Genomic DNA, 19,791 nt, shown 5'->3' on the forward strand with positions numbered 1-19,791 from the left:
TAGGAAAGACTTTGGTAGGCTTAATTAAAATGATCAACTTAAGAGAGCAGACAAAAGCTGTAGAGTCCGTTACGATTATGCAATCCTTTCACTAAATCCCATGCAGCCAAAAAATACATGGCGAACTTGAGATGATTCCTAAACATCCATAACACATTATACGCACTCATTGGAAGGTGAGAAAAACAGATGATATTATCAAATGAAATATAAGTAAGGCATACCTCGATGGCGACCTGAAACTGCTCATATTCCCGCAGCAACGCTTCGGCCTCGACCAACGAGCTTCCTGCCGCTACGCTGGCTTGTAGGATATTCTCACCGTAACGTATCCACCCAGCAACGCGCTTCGCGTCTGCCTCTAATCGCCTAAGCTGGACGCACTCTTGTAATTTTTTGTGAAGTTTCTGTCTGGACGCAAGAAGCTCACTTTTTTGATCCCCTAGCGACTTCAGTGTGCTTTTCATGTAGGCTATCGAATCAACTTTGCCACCTTTATCGTCGGTTAGTGAAACTTCAACTCCGCATTCCTGCAACACATGTAGAACATGCTCCCCTCTTGAGTATACATTTTTCATCCCTCTTTCCATCTCGCTACTTTCTGAAGTAAACTTTCGCAATGTTATTTGAGCTTTCGTAAAATCAGATGCCAATTCCTTACTTTCCCAAAGTCGTAACCAGTCTAACTGATGTTTCAAAATCTGATTCAAATCACGTTCATAATTTTTCACCTGAATCCAATAATCAAGTTTTTGTTGTTTTCCAAGCCAAAGCTTTTCCAATTGAGTTTTACTCGCATTTAATTTTTCTAGAAACCCTTTAACAGCTTTTTCCGAATTCACCGGATTATTCGCATTTTCCTCGATCCAAGACGTCCTTTGTTGCAAGAAAGTCGATTCGCACAGTAATTTTTGCGACAATTCTTCTCCTTCGCGTACAGTATTTAACAACTGATCTAAAGTGCTCTCACACTGATGCCTGTGTTTTTCCAAAACGGCGTCAACATTCTCACAGTCAAGTGAAGTCCTCTCGTCGAGATTTAGCTCTTCTTTAAGTTTTTCGACCCAAGAGGATAACTGTGAAAAAGGGAAATCAAAAATGTTACATGCTGGCTGCTTAATTTTTGTTCAAAACTTCATGCAAACAGGACAGAATTGATTCGCAATTGTTACAACAATGCAGCTACAACAATGCAGCTACATAGACTGAATTATTCATAATGACTAACGCTAAGATGTTTAGCTCAATAAAAGCTGACAATGCTGAAAACAAAACGAATAAAACTCCATCAACCTTTTCTGTATTAGCTACAAATATCCCTTGGTGTTCTGGCTGAATTCGTTTTATCAACAACTAAGAATGATAACTTAAATAATATGTGTTTACGCTGCCAAAAACGTATGAATACAACTTTGTTAACAAAAGAAAGCGGATGCCCGTTAGGGACGGAGAAACCGCTAACGGTTTGTGGTCGCATTTCTGTTGATGGTTGTGTCCATCAGCTTGTTCTATAGAGACAACTGGGCTGTTAAGAAAGCTGCTCTTCAAGTGTACATGGCAGTTGCCTAAAAAGGTAACACTCTTTGAATATAGAATTACCATTTTCGCAGTGGACATCTAAGACGAACTTCAAAACACAAACAGATTAGTCCAGGTTTCATACGAAACAGCGTCTACATTTTTCATAATAAGCAAGCACTGCTGATAAGAAGCTAATTATTACCGCTAAAAAAACCCACCAAAGTCTGTTTTCTTAAAGTATTTCCTTGTATGTCTTGACACGAATCTCAGGAAAAACAAGTGACACAACTGGCCGTCGCTTTGAGAGTGAATGAGTCAATGGGTTGGAATTGAGCAACAACAGGCTTACAGTTTTCGAAACTAATAGAAAAGGTCAGGTGGATTGGCCGGATGGACGACCACAAGAACAAGCAAATTACAGCTAAGTTATCGAACATTTGACTGAAGAAATAAATGATGGAGGAGTTTTCAGTGGTTGTCTCACGCTGATATGGCACAGGAATTATAGAGCATACCAAAGCCAATTTAAGAAACACAAGGGCTTAAAATTAAGTAACTCGACAAATACAAAACATTATTGTTTCATTGGCAAAAAGTGGGAACTGTTAAGCCTAAAATGGTTGTTGCTGGAGCAACTCAAGAGATAGTCCCTAGAAAGGAGCTACTAGCTAAAACACATGTTAAAGCATTTGGTTTAATAGAATGTTTATATTTTGTGATTGTAAACTCAGACGAAACTCGATCGAATTTAATCCTTTCATCCCTTTCACATCATTTATAATTCATGTCCTCTCTTTTTGACTAATCAAGCCTACAAATGAAGACTTCCACCAACATGAAAATCCATATTTGTAAGAAAGATTCTCTCTCTCTAATGTCTCCCGTGTACGGCTGCGAAGGACTGATTCATTGTTAACTGTATATATAAGTACGGTAGATGCACACCCAACGATTATCGTGTTTAGAATTTAATGCGCAGAAACCGGCGACAAGGAGCACTGCCAGAAGAGACCTTATCTATTTAGTTTGACTTGCTGTCTTCAAGCCTTTACGAATCGAATTTTATTATAAGGGCAGCAATAATTGACAAACACAGCAAAATCCAAAATCGACATTTCCATTTTGGTAGCCATAAGGACTCACGACGTAAATGAAGCCCTGGCAACATCTTCGCAACCAATTTCAAAGAATTTAAGACGGGTCTTACGGAATTAGACGGAGCTAAGTGAGATTGAATTTGCTCAGCCTTTTGGTTCGGCTTGAACTCCATTCAATTGTTCACACAAAGTTGCATTCTCATGAAAGGGTGAAAATTTCATCGAGACATTGTAAACACTGTATATACTTGAAACCTGTAGGCAATGCCAAACACCAAGTCAAACAATTCTTAGTAGAACTTTTGACCAGTAGTGTCATAAAAAATACTAGTCCGACAATTCTTGAAAAAAAATCAGCCAGTATCAAAAATAAGCCAGAATTCATTTTTACGATAAGATTCAATGTTCATCTTAAGTCAATGAATTTTGAAAGTTTTGTCGTCCATATCAAATATTGGCAAAAACCTCACATGTCCAAGCAGGTTACAGAAATTCCCTCCGGATATACAGTCAGCCCTTGTTCTAGCAATACTCTAACATATGGGTTCTGAAGCAGAAAAAAGTACTTACTCAATGCAAATATCACCAGTAGTTAAGAAATTACTCCACCCAAACACCATTCATATTGCAGCATCTAAATTTGAACCTTCGCAAACGAAGCCAATTAAGACCTTAGACATATGTGAGGAGATATTGCTCGATATTTAATGCAGAATTTCATATCGATTTCTTTTCGACACCGAAATGAACTGCTCTGGTCTTAATAGTCCAACAAAGCAGCCGGCATTATGTCACGCCGAAAGATGTCATGAATAATTCAAAATAAGACAAAGATAATCCACCTTCTTTCATTTTATTCAGCAGTCTAAGTGTAAACACAGATATTATGATTGTGGATGAAGGCACAGCTGATTTTAAGCATAAGTTCCATTTAATGCAGCGTTAAGTCTTAGTCAGTCGGAGCGAAAACATAGGGCCTAAACCGCACACTCAGATCTGAGAAAGAATTCAGATTGTAAAGAAAATATATTTGTCCGTGGCCACTAAGCCTAACCAAGTAGAAATGAAACTTTATGTTTATAAAATGACCACTAACTACACAAACTTATTTGATCTTCGTCAACAAAAAACTGAAGGGCATTTAAATAGTTCTTGTCAGTCAAGTGAGCTTCTCTTCGCTGTCTGAACCCACAATAAATGCTCATAGCTTCTTCTTACATCATAGAACACTATGATGCACAGGACTTCCTTCTGATAGGCAGAACTTTGGCAAGGACTTGTTTGGTGCTGATTCTAATAATGACCCGTTTTTATCATTGTTCGCCACAAAAAACAACACTTTTCATATCCAATGAATCTTAAAACCAACCAGCGCGCAAGTTCTATGTTCAAAGCAGAATTTCATAATATTTGAATGAACAGGCATTAATAATATATGAAGGATTATAAGCAAAAATCCAAGAATTTTCACCTTTATTGAACCATCGAGAAACCACACACAACAGAAAGTTGATTAAAATATGGATAGGCTTAAGAAATACCACTAGCAGGCCCGGTGTTCAACGTACTGCCTCAAAGGTGTCCCTGCCATAGTATTCTGTGTGGCTAAAGCAAGTTACATTCAACTACAGTCGCTGACATTCTACACTCAGTTACCATTAAACACGAGCTATACAGGTGTATTGAAACCTTACCCCATTGGTAGACGACGGGCACTTCTAATGTCGAGCCTCAATAGATGCACTCAGTTACACGGGCCACATATAACACACCAATCATGTAATTCACTGTCCATTTTAAGGGAAAGTGGAGCAAATTCTGTTAGAATCAGTCTATTGGTCTTCATAAACAAAGGAAGAGTTTTTTCTGCTTTTTCTTCATTCGGGATAAAAAAATTGCTGAATAAATTGGTAACAGGTATTGAAGCGATGTTCACTTAGGATGTAGAAATCGTAACGGCATCAGTAACACCTATGTGAGCAGAGTTTGCTATCGTGTGTAAATAATATTGAATTTACACTGCTTTCTGCTTCCTTCATCACATCGATTACAAGCTCTAGGAAGTTCGCACTGGACCACATTACTCCACTTATCTTTCAAAGGTCCTACAACAACAAGCATCATCAACCACAAGTCACGGGTCTTACCATAAAAACCCTACTTCTGCTTATGTTTATGATTAATGCCGGATTTATAATGATCTTGAATTAGCGGGCAGCAATTTTGATCTTGACTGATAAGCATCATTTGAGTTAGGAACGCGGTCGCTTGTTTCTGCTTCACCGCGACGTTGTGTCTTCTTCAAATTCACCCTGCAAACTGCCTTCAACTGCATCATTCGCAAACGGCCTTAAAAGGGCAGATTCTGCTGAATTGCGGCAAAGAGTGGAAACCCATTATAATCAGGGGATACCCGTGCCTATTTCGGATTTAGGTATATCAGGTAAAAAAGGCTTATGAAATAGTTTTGATCACGAATGAGCAGGGCTGGAAAATGTCCGGCAGCGGCGCTGTCAGGAAATTTTTAACACAGATTCATTGCAGGAAATTATTGCTGTTTGCCAGGAAATTTTAATCGTGAAATCTCCATTGCTTCATTTTAACATGAACATTAAATTTTATGTTATTCTCTTTCTACGGACCGCTGTTTTCTTGTGATATACATACATACTGTATAATTTTTGTTCTGCACCACTAAAAAACGAAGATTAGCTTTCAAAATACAATCATCTGGAATAATCAGCGTCTATTATACCAAATTTCCGGCAATTAGGCCATGATTTTCAGCTACTAATTTAATTCAAGCAAGCTAAAACAAAGTTCATTTCTCTTTTTACTTTAGCCATTCCAGATAAGTAAACACACTTGAAGACAGCAAATCTTGTTACGTCAATTGTGAACATGCCCCAGTGTGACCATGTGAACACACTTGAAGGTCCATCATTATTCATACTTTCCACTGGCATTCCCATAAATTTATCATCGGTAGCTTAATAGAATGTGAGCGTTTTGGGCTCACAATTTGGCCTCTAGCACCAACCCTGAGTAAAACTGGATGGATGAGTAAAATGCTTACTATGATGGAATAAAACTGGAAATCATCTAGCTAAAGAAGCATAATTTAACTGGCAGCAGAACTCTCTGAAAGCACATTAGTTTCAGATGCCTAGCCGAAGATGCTTCGTTAAGGGGCTGGAGCTGACTTGAGACATCAGAAATGAGGAATCAAAACTTTCAATCTTTTCAACTGCTGACTCGCAATTAAGCATCATTCTTGCTTACATTTGGATAATATTCAATATCAAAGGATGCAGTATGGTTCAAAATTGTTCGCTTGTTCACATCATCACAATACACTGACGTTGCTATTAAAGAAGACCACAGTACTTGGCAATTCAAGGTCAGGCCCATCTGGATGAGATAGGATAAGATGAGATGAGATAGCTGCCACAGTTAGCAAAAACAACTAACCACACATCAAGAACAGACATCATCTTCGAGATGTATATGTTTGCTTATGAAAAAGTGGAATATTGACGTTCTTAAAGCCACTAGATGTTAGTCAATTACTGACATGGTCCAGCCAATTTTATGGTATGCTTCCCACCTCTCCATTTGCATCCTGACATAGTGCAACATCGAGGATCTACCTTTTTAACATTTCATTTCAATGAATTTTGTTTAAGCGATAGCACCATTCATAAATCAAAAATATATAGACCGTCCCTTTTATGACAGCTTCCCAGCAAGTCAAATTACAGTGATTCTTGGAAAGACCTTCTAAGAACCAAATTCAAATGAAATTGCTAAAACCCCTGTCCCTATATTTTATTGATAGAAGAGATGTAAGATGATGTGGTTTTTTTTATTTTAAAGGAAAACCAAAGAAAATCAATCGTTCATTAGTTCCGCCTAATCTTTATTTGCAATGTTTTTAATGCTGATTCTGATATCAGCTCGTGGGGAGGATGGGACATCAAATCAGAATCCTGAAAGTATCTAGGGCTAAAAATGTGTCGCTAGGACTAGAGTATTATCTATTCGGGTACGTCTTTAAATTGAAGTGGACTGGGCCTATAATCACTTCTTAATGATACAGTTTGTTTTCATTTTGGTTATAATACACGTTAGAGTTTTCTGCTTGTTATTTACGTCCCTTTCAGATAAATCTGCTTCGAGTTGCAAGTCATTCCTAGATGAAGCATCTATCATTTCTGACGTCACATTTACCAGAATCTCCGAAGTAAAAGAATTGTCGAGGATTAGTTTTGTTATAACCTTGTCAACATGCACACCTACCAATAAGGCGACATGAATTAAACTGACTTTTACTTAGATTGCATTCTGCTGCAAAAAGAGGATCCAGCTTTCGTATTCTATTTTACACTTTTTTACAAAGCTCTCAAGAAACATAAGATTTTCTAGGATGATTACCTGGTCAGCGCATTTGAAAAAATTTTTTGCCATTTCCAAAACTTCTTTTCGTCCTGAAACTCTATTGGCAAAGTCATTCAATTCATTTTCAAAACTTGATGCTAGTGGATTGAGATCTTCAGGGTTGCACTCTTTCGCTTCCGACAACTGAAGAGCTGCGTCTGACAATTTCCTTCCTTTTTCGTTAATTACCTAATGAGAAGAAAGATAGGAAAACTGTAAGGTCATGGCTCATACAAAAAATTGAAGATATGCCACAGTGTTCTTCTTAGAAATAAAAATATTTCCACTGTGGCGGCACGCGGCCTACTTAGGACACAATCTTAGTAACTCAAGAACACCAAATTTAACAACGGGAATAAACATAAAAAAGGTGAAGATAACGATAAAAACATTTTGGAGCGATTGCAATCATCAACAAAGCAAATTTAGATAGAATGATTAGCCATTTTCGGTTTAAAGTTAATGTCCAAATGAAACTCATGAATTAGTATTCAGGGACTCGAGACCATCGCTGCAAAGTATTTTCTTATTATAGCAAAATTCTGTCTGTCAGCTTAAAAATTTTTTGGGGATCTCGTTCCCAGGTCTCTTCGCGGCACGATTTAAGTCTGTAAAAGCAACTTCAAATGTATAAAAGAAAATATTCGTGTGGTTCTAGTATATATGAAGTTTATTACAGCGTACTATGTTATCGTATAACATCTCGTTATCAAGCGAACTTGACAGATATATAATCAAGGTTTCAAAGATCAGCTTTCTCTGCCTATGTTATAACGCCCGCGTGACAGCTTGTTCTAAGAAACGGTGAATCGTATCTCCTGCATACAAGTTGTTTGCAGTTCACAATGTTAAATTCCTACAAAATTCCAAACAAGGCTTTTCCGTGATTTATCAAAAAAGGCACAAGTCTGCAATTTGGCACACTGAGCCGGGTACACTTTGCATTACAATTATCAAATCCAGTTTGTTGCAGATTAGCAAGAAATAAACAGCGATTAATCTACAATGAAAACAGCTTTAAGACGATTAAAGTCACGCATAAACGCACCAAAGGAGGTAATAAGAATATTCTTATTAGAAAAATCCTTTCATTTTCAGATCAATGCTTACTTTGATGGAATAAACCGAACCTGCCAGCAAAATGGCATAACAGCAACACAAAAATGTTAACGCTGCTAGCTGTTTGTAATCTGTTCATATAAGAGTATCGTTGCAATCAGGGAAATGAACCAGTTTTAGTTACCAACGATCAAAGATGGAATTGAATTTAGTTGCTCAAGCTAGACACGCATTTATCAAAAACAGCCTAGAACATTTTGCAGAAAAAATGGCAAGAAAAGCAAAGTCACTAACCTCAAATGAAACTAAAAATTCGTTATGTTTTGTGAACAAACTCTCTGCATCTTCATAGCACACACCCACACCTGTGTATTCCTTGAAGTGCTGTAATCCAACCGTTCTAATCCATTCCAATACCTTAGATAGTAATTAAAAATCGATAGGTAATTTACAGTTAATTCTTGGTCTCTTTCCTGACGTCTTCCATTTAATGACTCTTGATAACAAAAGAGCTCCGGATATTTTACAGCTCGACCTAGTTTCTTTTATTTTCCAGACGCAAATGACAAATTAATAATCCGAATGAAAACCGGGGGTTGCTTTTGTCACCAGTACAATTACATTTGTACAGAATCTTTACACAAGAGGATGGATAAACCAGCCACACATTTCTGAGCGTGGAAATGATTAAAGGTAATTACAGAAGAGAATAATTACACCATAATATTTGAAATACTCTTACATTTAAACCAAGGCAAATAAACTAAACAGCTAATAGCAAATAAAAGGTAATAAAATACGACTTTGTGGTCAACTGGGAAGCCCCCTGACTTGGATCATAGACCAAAGACACGTGAATAATTAAATGACTTGAGTTGAATAGCAATCTATTGACATGAAATGAAAGCAAACACCAAACAGCAATGAATAGAAAGAGATTATGGCAACAAGACTGATTCTAAAATCGACCAGAAGACAACAGGAAGTTTTTTATTATCTGCCAAAGACAAAACTGATATAAACTTGCAATAAACTGAAAATAGGCCGTCGCGCTAAAATTTTGTACATGAAAAACTATTGTAAAAGTGGAAACATTTTATAAAATACAAACAAATTTTACTGCCAAAACTGGTCGTGAGAGTTTCGACCAAAAGGTGAATTTAAATTCATATCCAGTTGATGGTCGAGATAACATAAGAGAAATACAGTTTGATTGGTTCCTTGCTTCGACCAATCAGTGACTACTTATCCCTAGCATACAGTATTCAGTGTTAATTCTCTGCCCTATGACAAACACAAATTTAGCCGTTTCAATTTAATATAAACATTCCATAATCAAAAGAAATTATTTCGCAGTCTTGATTGTAAATTTAAAAAACCATTGAATTTAAAGCAAAAAGTTGCATTGCTGTATGCAGACTGACACTGTTAATGTTAAAACTATCATAAAAAAGCGTTGTTGAAAGCTCCATTTTTAAAAGCGTTTTTTAAACCGCCATTCATGAGATGTATTGGGTGATGCTAACACATTTATTCAAATACAGATTGATTTCTATTCACCTTTTCTACGAGAACAGCTATAGGATAAGGAGTCGTGTACCAGGTTGGTGACGATTCCACAAACTATTTTGTCAATCTATATATACATATACATACAAAGAACCACTAACAAATGCGAAATGCTACGTACCTCATTGCATTCATTTTGGAATTTGGAGAGCTCACACCTTTGACTGAGTCTAACTCGCTGCTTTTCCCATGAGATTGTCAGCTGCCTGTTCCGCTCATGCATTTCCAAAATCCTGTCCATCACGTGTGATACTGCCTCAGAATAGTCGGAGGCCCTTGAGCGCGCTTTCGCTGATCTGTCATCTGTGGTTGGCTTCTGAAGAGCACTTAGAAGATTCTTTCCTTCTTCACTTACGATGACGTGGGCTTCAGACATATCCCGCTTTAAACGCTCGTGGCTCTTTAGCAAGCCTTCTCCTTCTTCTATGGATCCAAATTCAGCTTTCTCCGTTTCTTTAAGTCGGTCCATCCAGGCGTCGCTCATTAGCATGTACTATAAAACAACATCGAAATAATTATTGTAAAGATTGACAACAAATAGCATGTTCATTGATAAAAGTAGTACATTGACACTGCAGAAGGGACAAATTACACTTTCCTTTACCAGCTCACCATTCACTTTCAAATGAACTCGAAATGTAAAAGTGAAAACACGAAAAATCATTGTTCGACCTCAAGCATTGCAAACACCATGCCAAAAGGATAAACAATTGGTACAAATTGTTAGTTTCGCTTTTTTTCACTTAACCAACCTTGTTTTGTAATGCATTCTCTTGGTCCAACATAAATTAATTCATGGTTGCCACGCGAGTAACCTCTGAGGTTTCTTAATTTGTGATCTGAAAAATGTTAGCAGATGTAGGCAACTTTACTCTTACCTTGTCAGCAATGACATGAAATGACCGTGATGACACTAAGAACCCGCTACGTCTTTCTACTGCCATCAACAACTTTCTCCATTCGTTGTCTAACTTCTGTACCAACGCGTCAATGACCTCAACATCACAGAAGGCAACATCCTGCAATCTTTGAGCCACCTGTCGAACTCTGTCGATATTTACTTGAACTTCCTAGATTTGACACAGGAAAAATTTGAATCAAAGATAGAGTGGGAGCTAAATTATCTTTTCGGGGGCAGAGCATTCTTAAGATAAAATATTACTTAAAATTCCAACAAAGTAGCAAAATTTTCGAAATTTTTCCACCAATCTGGAGCTGTAGAGGTGGGGATATAGCCCTCATGCCCCCAGCCAATGCCCCCTGAAACAAATCTGGTTTTACACCACAAACACAATTTAAAATATACATTGCAGTAGTTGGAAACTTGATGTAGGTTACAATGAGCAGATATGCCAAAAAGAAATTCTTACAAGTGTTTCCTTCGTTACTTGCTTTAGTTCACGTCTAAATAACATCGCGAAAATTCAGGGCATCAAAAATGATATCACATCACTAATTGATTCTGCTACTAATGCACGTGGAAGGAAGTTAACGAATAGCTTGAATAAAATCATGGTTTCAATAAAATCGCAGCGCGATCGGCGATAGTCTGCGATTGTCGTCGAGCCTGTCTTCTATCTTCCACCTGCAATACCAAACGTCGGCGACAGTCTGCGATTGTCATAATCCTATTCGGCTCCATAAAGCAGACCGATTCGTTAAGGCTGATCATCTGATTGGCCGATCAAACCCACGTGATAATAGCAAAACCAAAGAGTGTCTGTAACCAGTCGTGGAGATCGGGAAATTTGTACTCAGTTAAACCAAGTTAAACTGCCTGGTCGGTCACGATCTACGACTGCCGACAGTCTTAAGCCATGCGAGGAACTGTTCATAATGAATAGGAAACAGAACGCAAATGATCAAAAACCGTCGCCGATATTTTATGATAGCTCTACGATAGGTCTGCGATTTATAGGAGACCTGGCTAAGCAGTAAATCTGATGTCATTCCAAAGAAAAATGGCGAAAAGGTGACAAATGCAGTGCAAGACGCACCGGAGGGGGGGGGGATAAAATGGTATGCATCAACAAAGTGACACCGATGGAACTATAGGACGATAGAAAGAATAGAATAGAAAATGAAGACGAGCTGAATTCGAGTCATTTCTGAAAATCTAAGGAATTTGGAAGGAATGAAAAACAGGGCCAGAAAAAAACCAAAGCAGGCAAAATCCTACAAAACAAAAAAATCAAATTAAAAATCGCTCGGATGATGCTTATGATGAAATTAAAAATAGCTGAAGGTATGATGACAACTGGCGCAACAAAATATCTGGCTTACCGCACAATTGGCCTCGAACAGCTTATGATCCTCCTCCAACTCTTTAACTGATTCTAAATCTTCGCCAATATCTGAATAACACTCTAAGTACTCAGCCCGGTTTTCTTGAATCCACGCAAGCATCTAAATGGTAAAAGTAAACCTGTAATGACTGGAACGTACTTGAGGAAGAGAAAATAAAACTAAGTACCTTGTATCAATGGCATTAATCATACTTGCATCCTTAAAATCTCCGTTGAATCTAGCAATAGTCACAAAGTCCTAAAAAAGGGCTATATAAAAGATAAACCTGCAGAAGCAAGCAAAGTTGAAGAAGTAAATTGCAAGAAGATATATCAACAAAGATAAAAAATATGACAGTCATTATATAGTAACTTAAGCTTCAGACTTGCGTTCAACCTTCAATATACATATATACAAACATTTGGCATACTTTCTGTCAATATGACTTTTACCTAATGCAAAATATAAAACTGTTAAGTTGCTTTCTGTCAAATTTTTAAAAATTCAGTTACCATCAAACTAGCATCAGGAAAAAAATGCATGCCATGCAGCTAATTTTTTGGCATTGACAAGCAAGCTTGTAATCAACAGCAGTCAACTAATTATAGGAGCTTTCGCTTTGAAGCTCTTCCCCGTGCAGTTTTTTGCCTCTATGCGTCACCAATCTAATCACACCTGTGCTACCCAAATCCACTCTACCACCAAGATACTCTACCTACCCATCTACTCAAGCGTAAGCAGAAAGTCTGTAGGAATTTTTGTATACGGGGAAGAAGGAACCAGGATTGGTCCCATGTCGTATCCGAAATGAAACATCTAAAATGATTTTGAATGCAAAGGAGGAATACTTTAAAAGAATTGGAAGAAAGCTCTCTGATCCAAATGAAGGTATAAAAAGTAATTGGTCTACTCTGAATAGATAATAGAAATCTATAAATATTCCTCCGTTATTAGAAGATGGATTATTCATTATAAATGTACAAACTAAAGCTAATCTGTTAAATGAATTCTTCGCTAAACAGTGTTGTAACATACAAACAGGAAGCTCCCTCCCAGAGTTTCGGCCCAGGTGCGACTCAGTTATTGAGAATGTAGAGATTGACAGGCAAAAAGTACTCAAATTGATACGATCACTTGACCCATCAAAGGCACACGGCTGTGATAACATCTCCATAGCTATGATTAAGTTATGTGACTCCACGATCGTTGAACCCCTTAGCATGATTATTGAGAAAAGTCTTATAACAGGCTAATATCCTTCATTCTGGAAAAAGGCAAACATTACGAGACCTGTACATAAGAATATCTGTATATCTGTATCTGTATATCTCGTATGTCTGTACATAAGAAGGGGAACAGGCAGTGTAAAAATAACTATCGGCCAGTCTCTCTTCTTGTACAGCCACCTCTGTACCAACAGTCTCATATCTGCTCAACAATCGGGTTAATCAATTAATCTCCATAACCCATAAAATTTACACTGGTTTTTAAGAAACTCCTAGCAGGGAAACACGTGCTGACTTTCTCGATTTCTCTAAGGCATTCGACAAGGTATGGCACATGGGATTACTCTATAAACTTGAATGTAACGATATTTCTGGAAATCTTCTCAAATTGATTAAAGATTATCTCTCTTGTCATAAGCAGCGGGTCTTGCTGAATGGGAAAAATTCTGAATGAGAGGATATATTGGCGGGAGTGCCCCAAGGATCGGTTCTGGGACCGCTCTTCTTTCTTGTATATATTAACGACATTGTTGAGAATGTAGGATGCGAAATTAAGCTATTTGCCGACGACACATCGCTTTTTCAGTTGTCTGTAATGAGACCAAAACTGCATAAAAACTAGATAGGGATTTAGAGAAAATACGACTATGGGCCTGGCAATGGAAAGGAAATTTAATACTGAGAAAACGGAAGAAGTTATTTTCTCTGTCAAGGGGGTTAAACCAATCCATCCACCTTTGTCTTTTGGCAATGATGATGTAGCAACATAAGCACCTTGGTATGATCTTAGATTCAAAGCTAGACTCTTAAAGCCACACAAAAGAAGCTATACAAAAAGCGAGGCGTGGCATTGGGATGATAAGATACCTTTCCAAATATATCTCGTGAGATGTCTTGGAAAAAATATATAAGCTTTATGTAAGACCGCACCTTGATTATGGTGATATTATTTATCATAAATATGACCCCCAAATGTGCTTAAACTTTACACAGCGACTTGAACAGACACAGTATTGTGCAGCCCTAGCAGTAACTGGTGCATGGAGAGGAACAAGCAGGAAACGTCTTTACAAGGAACTTGAGTGGGAGGACTTGTATCATAGGAGATGGTATAGACGACTGTGCCATTTCTATAATTTGGTAAAATCCCTTTCCTTTATTTGTTTTCTGAAATTCCCCTTGAGCGTCAATGTAAGCTACAGTCTTCGAAATGTGAGACAGTTTGACCAAAATGTTGGAAGAACTGCAAGATACTCAAACACTTATTTTCAAAATGCACCTTTCGAGTAGAATCTATTGAATGATGAAACAAGAAATTCAACGTCGATTACTGAATTTAAGTGTAAACTAATTGCTATGATAAGACCTGAAAAGAATTCAATATATGGTATAAATGATATTGTAGGTGTTAGACACTTGTCAAAATTGCGCCTGTCATTCAGTGTTCTAAATGAACACATATTCAGACATAACTTCAAATGTCTGTTTGCGTGTGTGGTATTGCTAATGAGGATAATGAACATTTTCTCCTACACTGCCCCATCTTTGAAGAAGCTCGAAGTGAGCTTGTCGGATATTCCTGGGGTTGATTTGGCAGAACTGGTACACAATCCTGATGTCATTTTGGAAATCCAGGTCTGACCCTAATCGAAAATAGACTTATAATGGAAGCAACAATTAATTTTATCAAGGCAACCAAAAGATTTGGCTGAAGCGCGTGTTTGGGCTGCTGGGGCCGGGTCTTCTGCTTGTAGCGGGGTGGCCTTGGGATTCCCTAATATTTTGGGGGTTCCCATGCTGGGGGCGCTTTAGGACTGGGTTTGTTCCCAGTGGCTTGGGGCGTGCTTCTGGTGTGAACAAAACAGCACCCCTTTCTCTAAACACTGAACAATTATCTTTGAAGAATATTCCTGTCTCGCGCTGTGGGTGCGTGGTATGGTGCCGTGTCCTTGCGTCCTTCCGACTGACAATTTCTTATGCGGATGTTGTTCCCCGTCATCATGTGTGAGTCAGAATGTAACATTTTTCGTTGTTGTTCATTCTCTTGTTTGTTTTATTCTCTTGTTTGTTTTTTCTTTGTTGGCTTTTCTTTCTTTAAATATCAAATTTAAATTTTAAGTGCCCATCCTTGGAGAGAACTCCGATGACCCAGTGTTTATTTCCACCAGGATGGGCACAGTAGTTGTATGTGTATTATGTATTATTTAGAGTTTTTTCAAGTGATATAAAAAAATCTACTCAAGCTCGATGTCTACTTTGTTTGGATTTCCGAATAATACGGAACACTTTTAATACAAACATCAAGAGTTAAAAACAAGAAAAGCAACAACAGAAACCATATAGATTTCATACCGTTTCTGCATCCTGTTTGAACACGTTAAACTGAAGGCATTGCTCCAATCGGCCTTTTCTAACTTGCCATAGTTCTTTAAGGGTGGCACGTTGAAGAAATAGGGTCTCCATCATGCTACGGGCCTGATGCACAGCATTGCGACCCTCGTCAGAGAGTTCTTCTTCAGTAACACAATTGCAAGATTCCTTAATAATGGCTATCACCTTATTGGCCTCTTCTTCAAGTATCTCGATTGGGGCTTTCACAATCCACTTCTTAACGTGGTTGTTCTGTTGAATTTGTTCCCTTATACCGTTGGCATCTGGCGCAAAATCCTCTTGCAGCAGTCTCCTCCTAATATCATCAAGTTTCGTTGACAAAGCCATCGACTCAAAGAGGAATTTTTCGAAAGCCTAAAAAAAGAATCTGCTTTAGAATTCAAGAAGGAGATTTTGCGTCATAACTGTCTGGTTTGCTAGTCACGGAGGTTACACTTATCTGATAATCAATACTAAATTAGCTTGATATAGATAGCTTAAAGAAGAAAATCAGAGGGTTACGGGCACCTGTCCAAGAAAAGGTTTGAATGAATTTCAAAACTCTTAGAAGATGGATTGCGACTACTGTTCTTCAGAAAATACAGCGTCAGTTAAATCAAGTACCAAAGATGCTTATTCATCATAATTGTGTATAAAATCTAAGCGGAAAAGTCTCAGAAAATCAGCTATATGCATGTGTTCGAATTATTTTTATTGCATATCAAAATAGTGATGAAGAAGGAGTTTTTCGAAGGCAATGCAAAATAACAAGATGCATGTAACAACGATGTAGATCATCCTCCATGCAGAAAGAATTCTATTTGCGCAAGTTTCCTTCAACTCTTCTATTAAAATTCTGGTTTAATATGTAACCATTACACGAGTTGGAATAGTCTCGACACTTACAACAAGTTTCCTAGAAAACCTGCCTTAAGCATTATCATTCTGTGCTAATTCTGTTTCTGTGGAAACCTTATTGTGTCTATTTCTTATTCAAAGAAGTGATCACGTGAATCCGAAGGGCAGGTGATAGCCTTAATAAGCTTGGCTCACTGTCCTAAATGTTTATAAAAATTCGAATGAATCGGCCAACATTTTCATATCACTAGGAATTCATTTCAATCACAAAAATGTATATTGACGTAAAACGAAATGTTCTCTGGAAATAAATCAGTTTATGAATCTAAATTTTAAACCAATTGACTAAACTTGAAGTTTTAGATGTACAGCCTTAGCACTGCGATGTGAGGATTTTGTAAGTTCCGATAGACGATTACAAGAAAATTCCCTGCTTACTGTGTTTCTCGGCATAGTAGCATGAGTGTAATCATACTACCTTTATACGGGAATGTAATCACACTTCCTTGGAATAACTCAATCCTTGAAATTAGCCCTTTCATAATATCATATCATCTAACGACAAAGAAATGACTACGACAAAGATTCAAACATCTACAACTTAACTTGATAAACAGGAAACTTCCATTTCACAAGTAAAAAAATTTACAATCAGAGTTCAAGCAAACCTGTACGAGAGATTTCGGCCCAACAAATAAAGGTACACTCACGTTCGAATAGCCATCCTGTGAGTTTTCCCAGCAAGGTTCGTTCATTCTCAACGTTAACGATACAAGTTCAACGTAAGGAACTCTTAGGATTCTGATGCGAACAACCTTCGAAAAAACTGCCACACAAAATTCTACATTCCAAAATGTGGTCAGGGAGCCGATTCCGCAACAGCGAATAAGTCCGCAGGTAGTGTTTCTCAGCGCAGATGGTCATTTCATCAAGACGACCGAGAAACTTTTCAAGGTATTCGAATCAACAGGGCTTTGTCCTCTCTCAAAATTATGGAAGCAGCCTGATGTCCGTTTCTGAGCCCAAAACAAGTTTATTTCTGGCCCCTCATAACGCTTTCGACCGTATCTCACTGAAGTTTTTCAAAAACAGTCTGTATGCGGAATTAACTTTTGAAATGCAATTTCTTATAATGCTCTATGATGTCCTACAACATTTCTCAAATTCTATTCATCAAAAACAATGAGGATCAGTTGAGTTATAGGCCCACCAGATGTGAAGAAGGCTTTTCTGACTTTACAAAGAAGACCCAACCAAATTCTTTATTTCGGTTAACTAAGCTGTATTTACGATTCACAAACAATCGCCTCCTAGCCCGTTCTATTGAGCGTAGACAATGTGGGTCGCGGCTGATCTGACCTGCCAAGATTTTTGAAATATAAAGGAATCAAACATTGTTTAAAGATTTAAACAGGAAATTACGAGGATGCGGCTTTCACTGATGGGTCGCTAGGACAGCAGTCGGCAAACGATAAAACAAGAAAAAAAACAAGTAAAAGAAACTGTTTTGTTGCATAGCAGGAATAATGCAGGCTTTATTGCTAAATTAATAAAGAACAAATCGACAGCGACCGCAGCTAAGCAGCCTTGACATCACATTTCTTAGGACTGTTTTTCTAGAGAGACATAAGCATGATACAGAATTCTCCCCCTCCTCAGAAACCGATCGTCACAAACATCCAAGTAAAAATTCGGACACTAGCAAATATTCAGGAGAGGTTAACCAACAGTTTCATACTAATACATTTTTCTAACAAGTAGACGTCCGAAATGAAATTTTCCTTGTCTCGCATTTAGACGCAAATACTAATTACTTTGTACAAGTCAAAGGAACTCTACTACAAGGCCAGTCTGATGTGCAATACTGAGTCGGTTCTCTTGAAACTTTTCTTGTTCTTTTCACACAGTAAAATCTACATTTTCTTCTTTATTAGTAGGTTCCCTTCTTTCTAAAACAATCAACCCTCCGTAAATAAACACCTCCCAAAAACGGAGAACTCCAAACAGCAATCTGATAATTTTGACCAAAAGGAAGCAGTCAAAGCCTTAAGTGACCAGAAGACAAGACACCTTCCTACAACGGACAGCAGCCCAGGCTTCACAGATATTGAAGTTTTACAGCTATGATTCTAAGGAATGTCTAACTTTCTGCCATTCAGTTTAGTGACAATGCCCATTCAATATTCGAGCTCTGTGAAACTATGTACGTGCCCAGATGTACGTACCCAGATGGTACCCAGGGCTATTCCGCGTGTTGGTGGATATAATTAAACTTTAGCTATTTAGATTCTGTCTCAAAAAGTACTATGAAGCATTCAAGATGAAGTGAAATCCAAGGATAGTTATACGGACCAAAGCATTTGCTTTGCTTTGAAAAAGAAAAAAAATGTTCTGCTTGGTAATAAAGTCAAATAGTAAGGAAAGACAGGTTTAGCTCTTTAAGAAGCTTTTTCCTGGCGGACATCTTGTTTGCTATAGCTATACTAAATGGCTTGTTATAGTTTATGTTCAGGCCAACTTACATTCACTTCTTTTTACTACTCTCTCAAGAACCCTTTTTAGGTGGTTTAAAAAACTCACAGAATGGTTTATAGAAACCGCGATAAAGTATAATAAAAAGCATACACCAATAAACCTGAATGCTCGTCATTAGGTACAGGTCGCTGCGTTTGTCAATCATAGATATCCTTATATTACGTCATACAAATGTTTGGAAGTATACTTCAAGAGCATGTGTCATAAACCACTGGATTGATCCTGCACCTTAATGACAGGGACGAGGCCACTGGTCGTGATCGTAAAATTAAGTCTCATCTCGTTATGAAAACTTTCTCAGGATTCCTCCCCTTTAAGCATCCTGTCTCCGTCCCTTTTTGGCAATAAGGTAAAAATCTGCTAATTTTGCATTCATGCGCATATTCAATCGTTTTGACCATATTACCTAATAGTGGTAATTTATTGATGGGGTTGAAGTTAATATATTTCAGGCGATATCATAACTGAAAGACTAAATTGTTAAATGCTTCAAGTGAATGGTAACAAATTACCTCATCACGAAATAAGCAGAAAATAGTGTTACATTTATCGTTTTTAATAGCTAAATAATGTTAGCATACAGATTATGTGGTATGTCACGAAATTATGTCTATTTACAACATAAAGCACTATTTCTCTCCTTAATTCTCTCCTTGGTACAATTTGGTACTATTTCGTTTTGTTGCAAATACACCTGCATTTCAAAGCGCGCCTATATATTCAAATCAGGGCCAATCCAAAGCCAGGAACGGAGCCAAAACCATTGATGGCCTATTGATAGCCATAACAAATATATGTAAAAATCAAGCGAATAAGATGTTAAAAGAAACTAA

The 19,791-nt window shown here is 37.7% G+C and overlaps 1 protein-coding gene across 4 annotated transcripts in view; it reads right to left on the reverse strand.

The window, feature by feature from the left end:
• Positions 1–19,791, reverse strand: part of LOC135681325 (kalirin) — a 73,334-nt gene that overhangs the window by 43,592 nt on the left and 9,951 nt on the right. For 3 of the 4 annotated variants that reach the window (XM_065195739.2, XM_065195738.2, XM_065195737.2), the window contains exons 7-13: positions 15,548–15,940; positions 11,967–12,089; positions 10,562–10,753; positions 9,805–10,176; positions 8,409–8,531; positions 7,053–7,244; positions 225–1,076 (exon numbers count right to left, since the gene is read on the reverse strand). In XM_065195739.2, the coding sequence (XP_065051811.2) occupies positions 225–1,076; positions 7,053–7,244; positions 8,409–8,531; positions 9,805–10,176; positions 10,562–10,753; positions 11,967–12,089; positions 15,548–15,940 (2,247 nt within the window). Of the gene's footprint in view, positions 1–224; positions 1,077–7,052; positions 7,245–8,408; positions 8,532–9,804; positions 10,177–10,561; positions 10,754–11,966; positions 12,090–15,547; positions 15,941–17,133; positions 19,770–19,791 lie in introns of those variants that run through there. The other variant, XM_065195740.2, reaches the window with a different exon arrangement.

Source organism: Rhopilema esculentum, chromosome 12, assembly GCF_057945365.1.
Source record: "Rhopilema esculentum isolate cy_ngs chromosome 12, ASM5794536v1, whole genome shotgun sequence".
NCBI lineage: Eukaryota > Metazoa > Cnidaria > Scyphozoa > Rhizostomeae > Rhizostomatidae > Rhopilema > Rhopilema esculentum.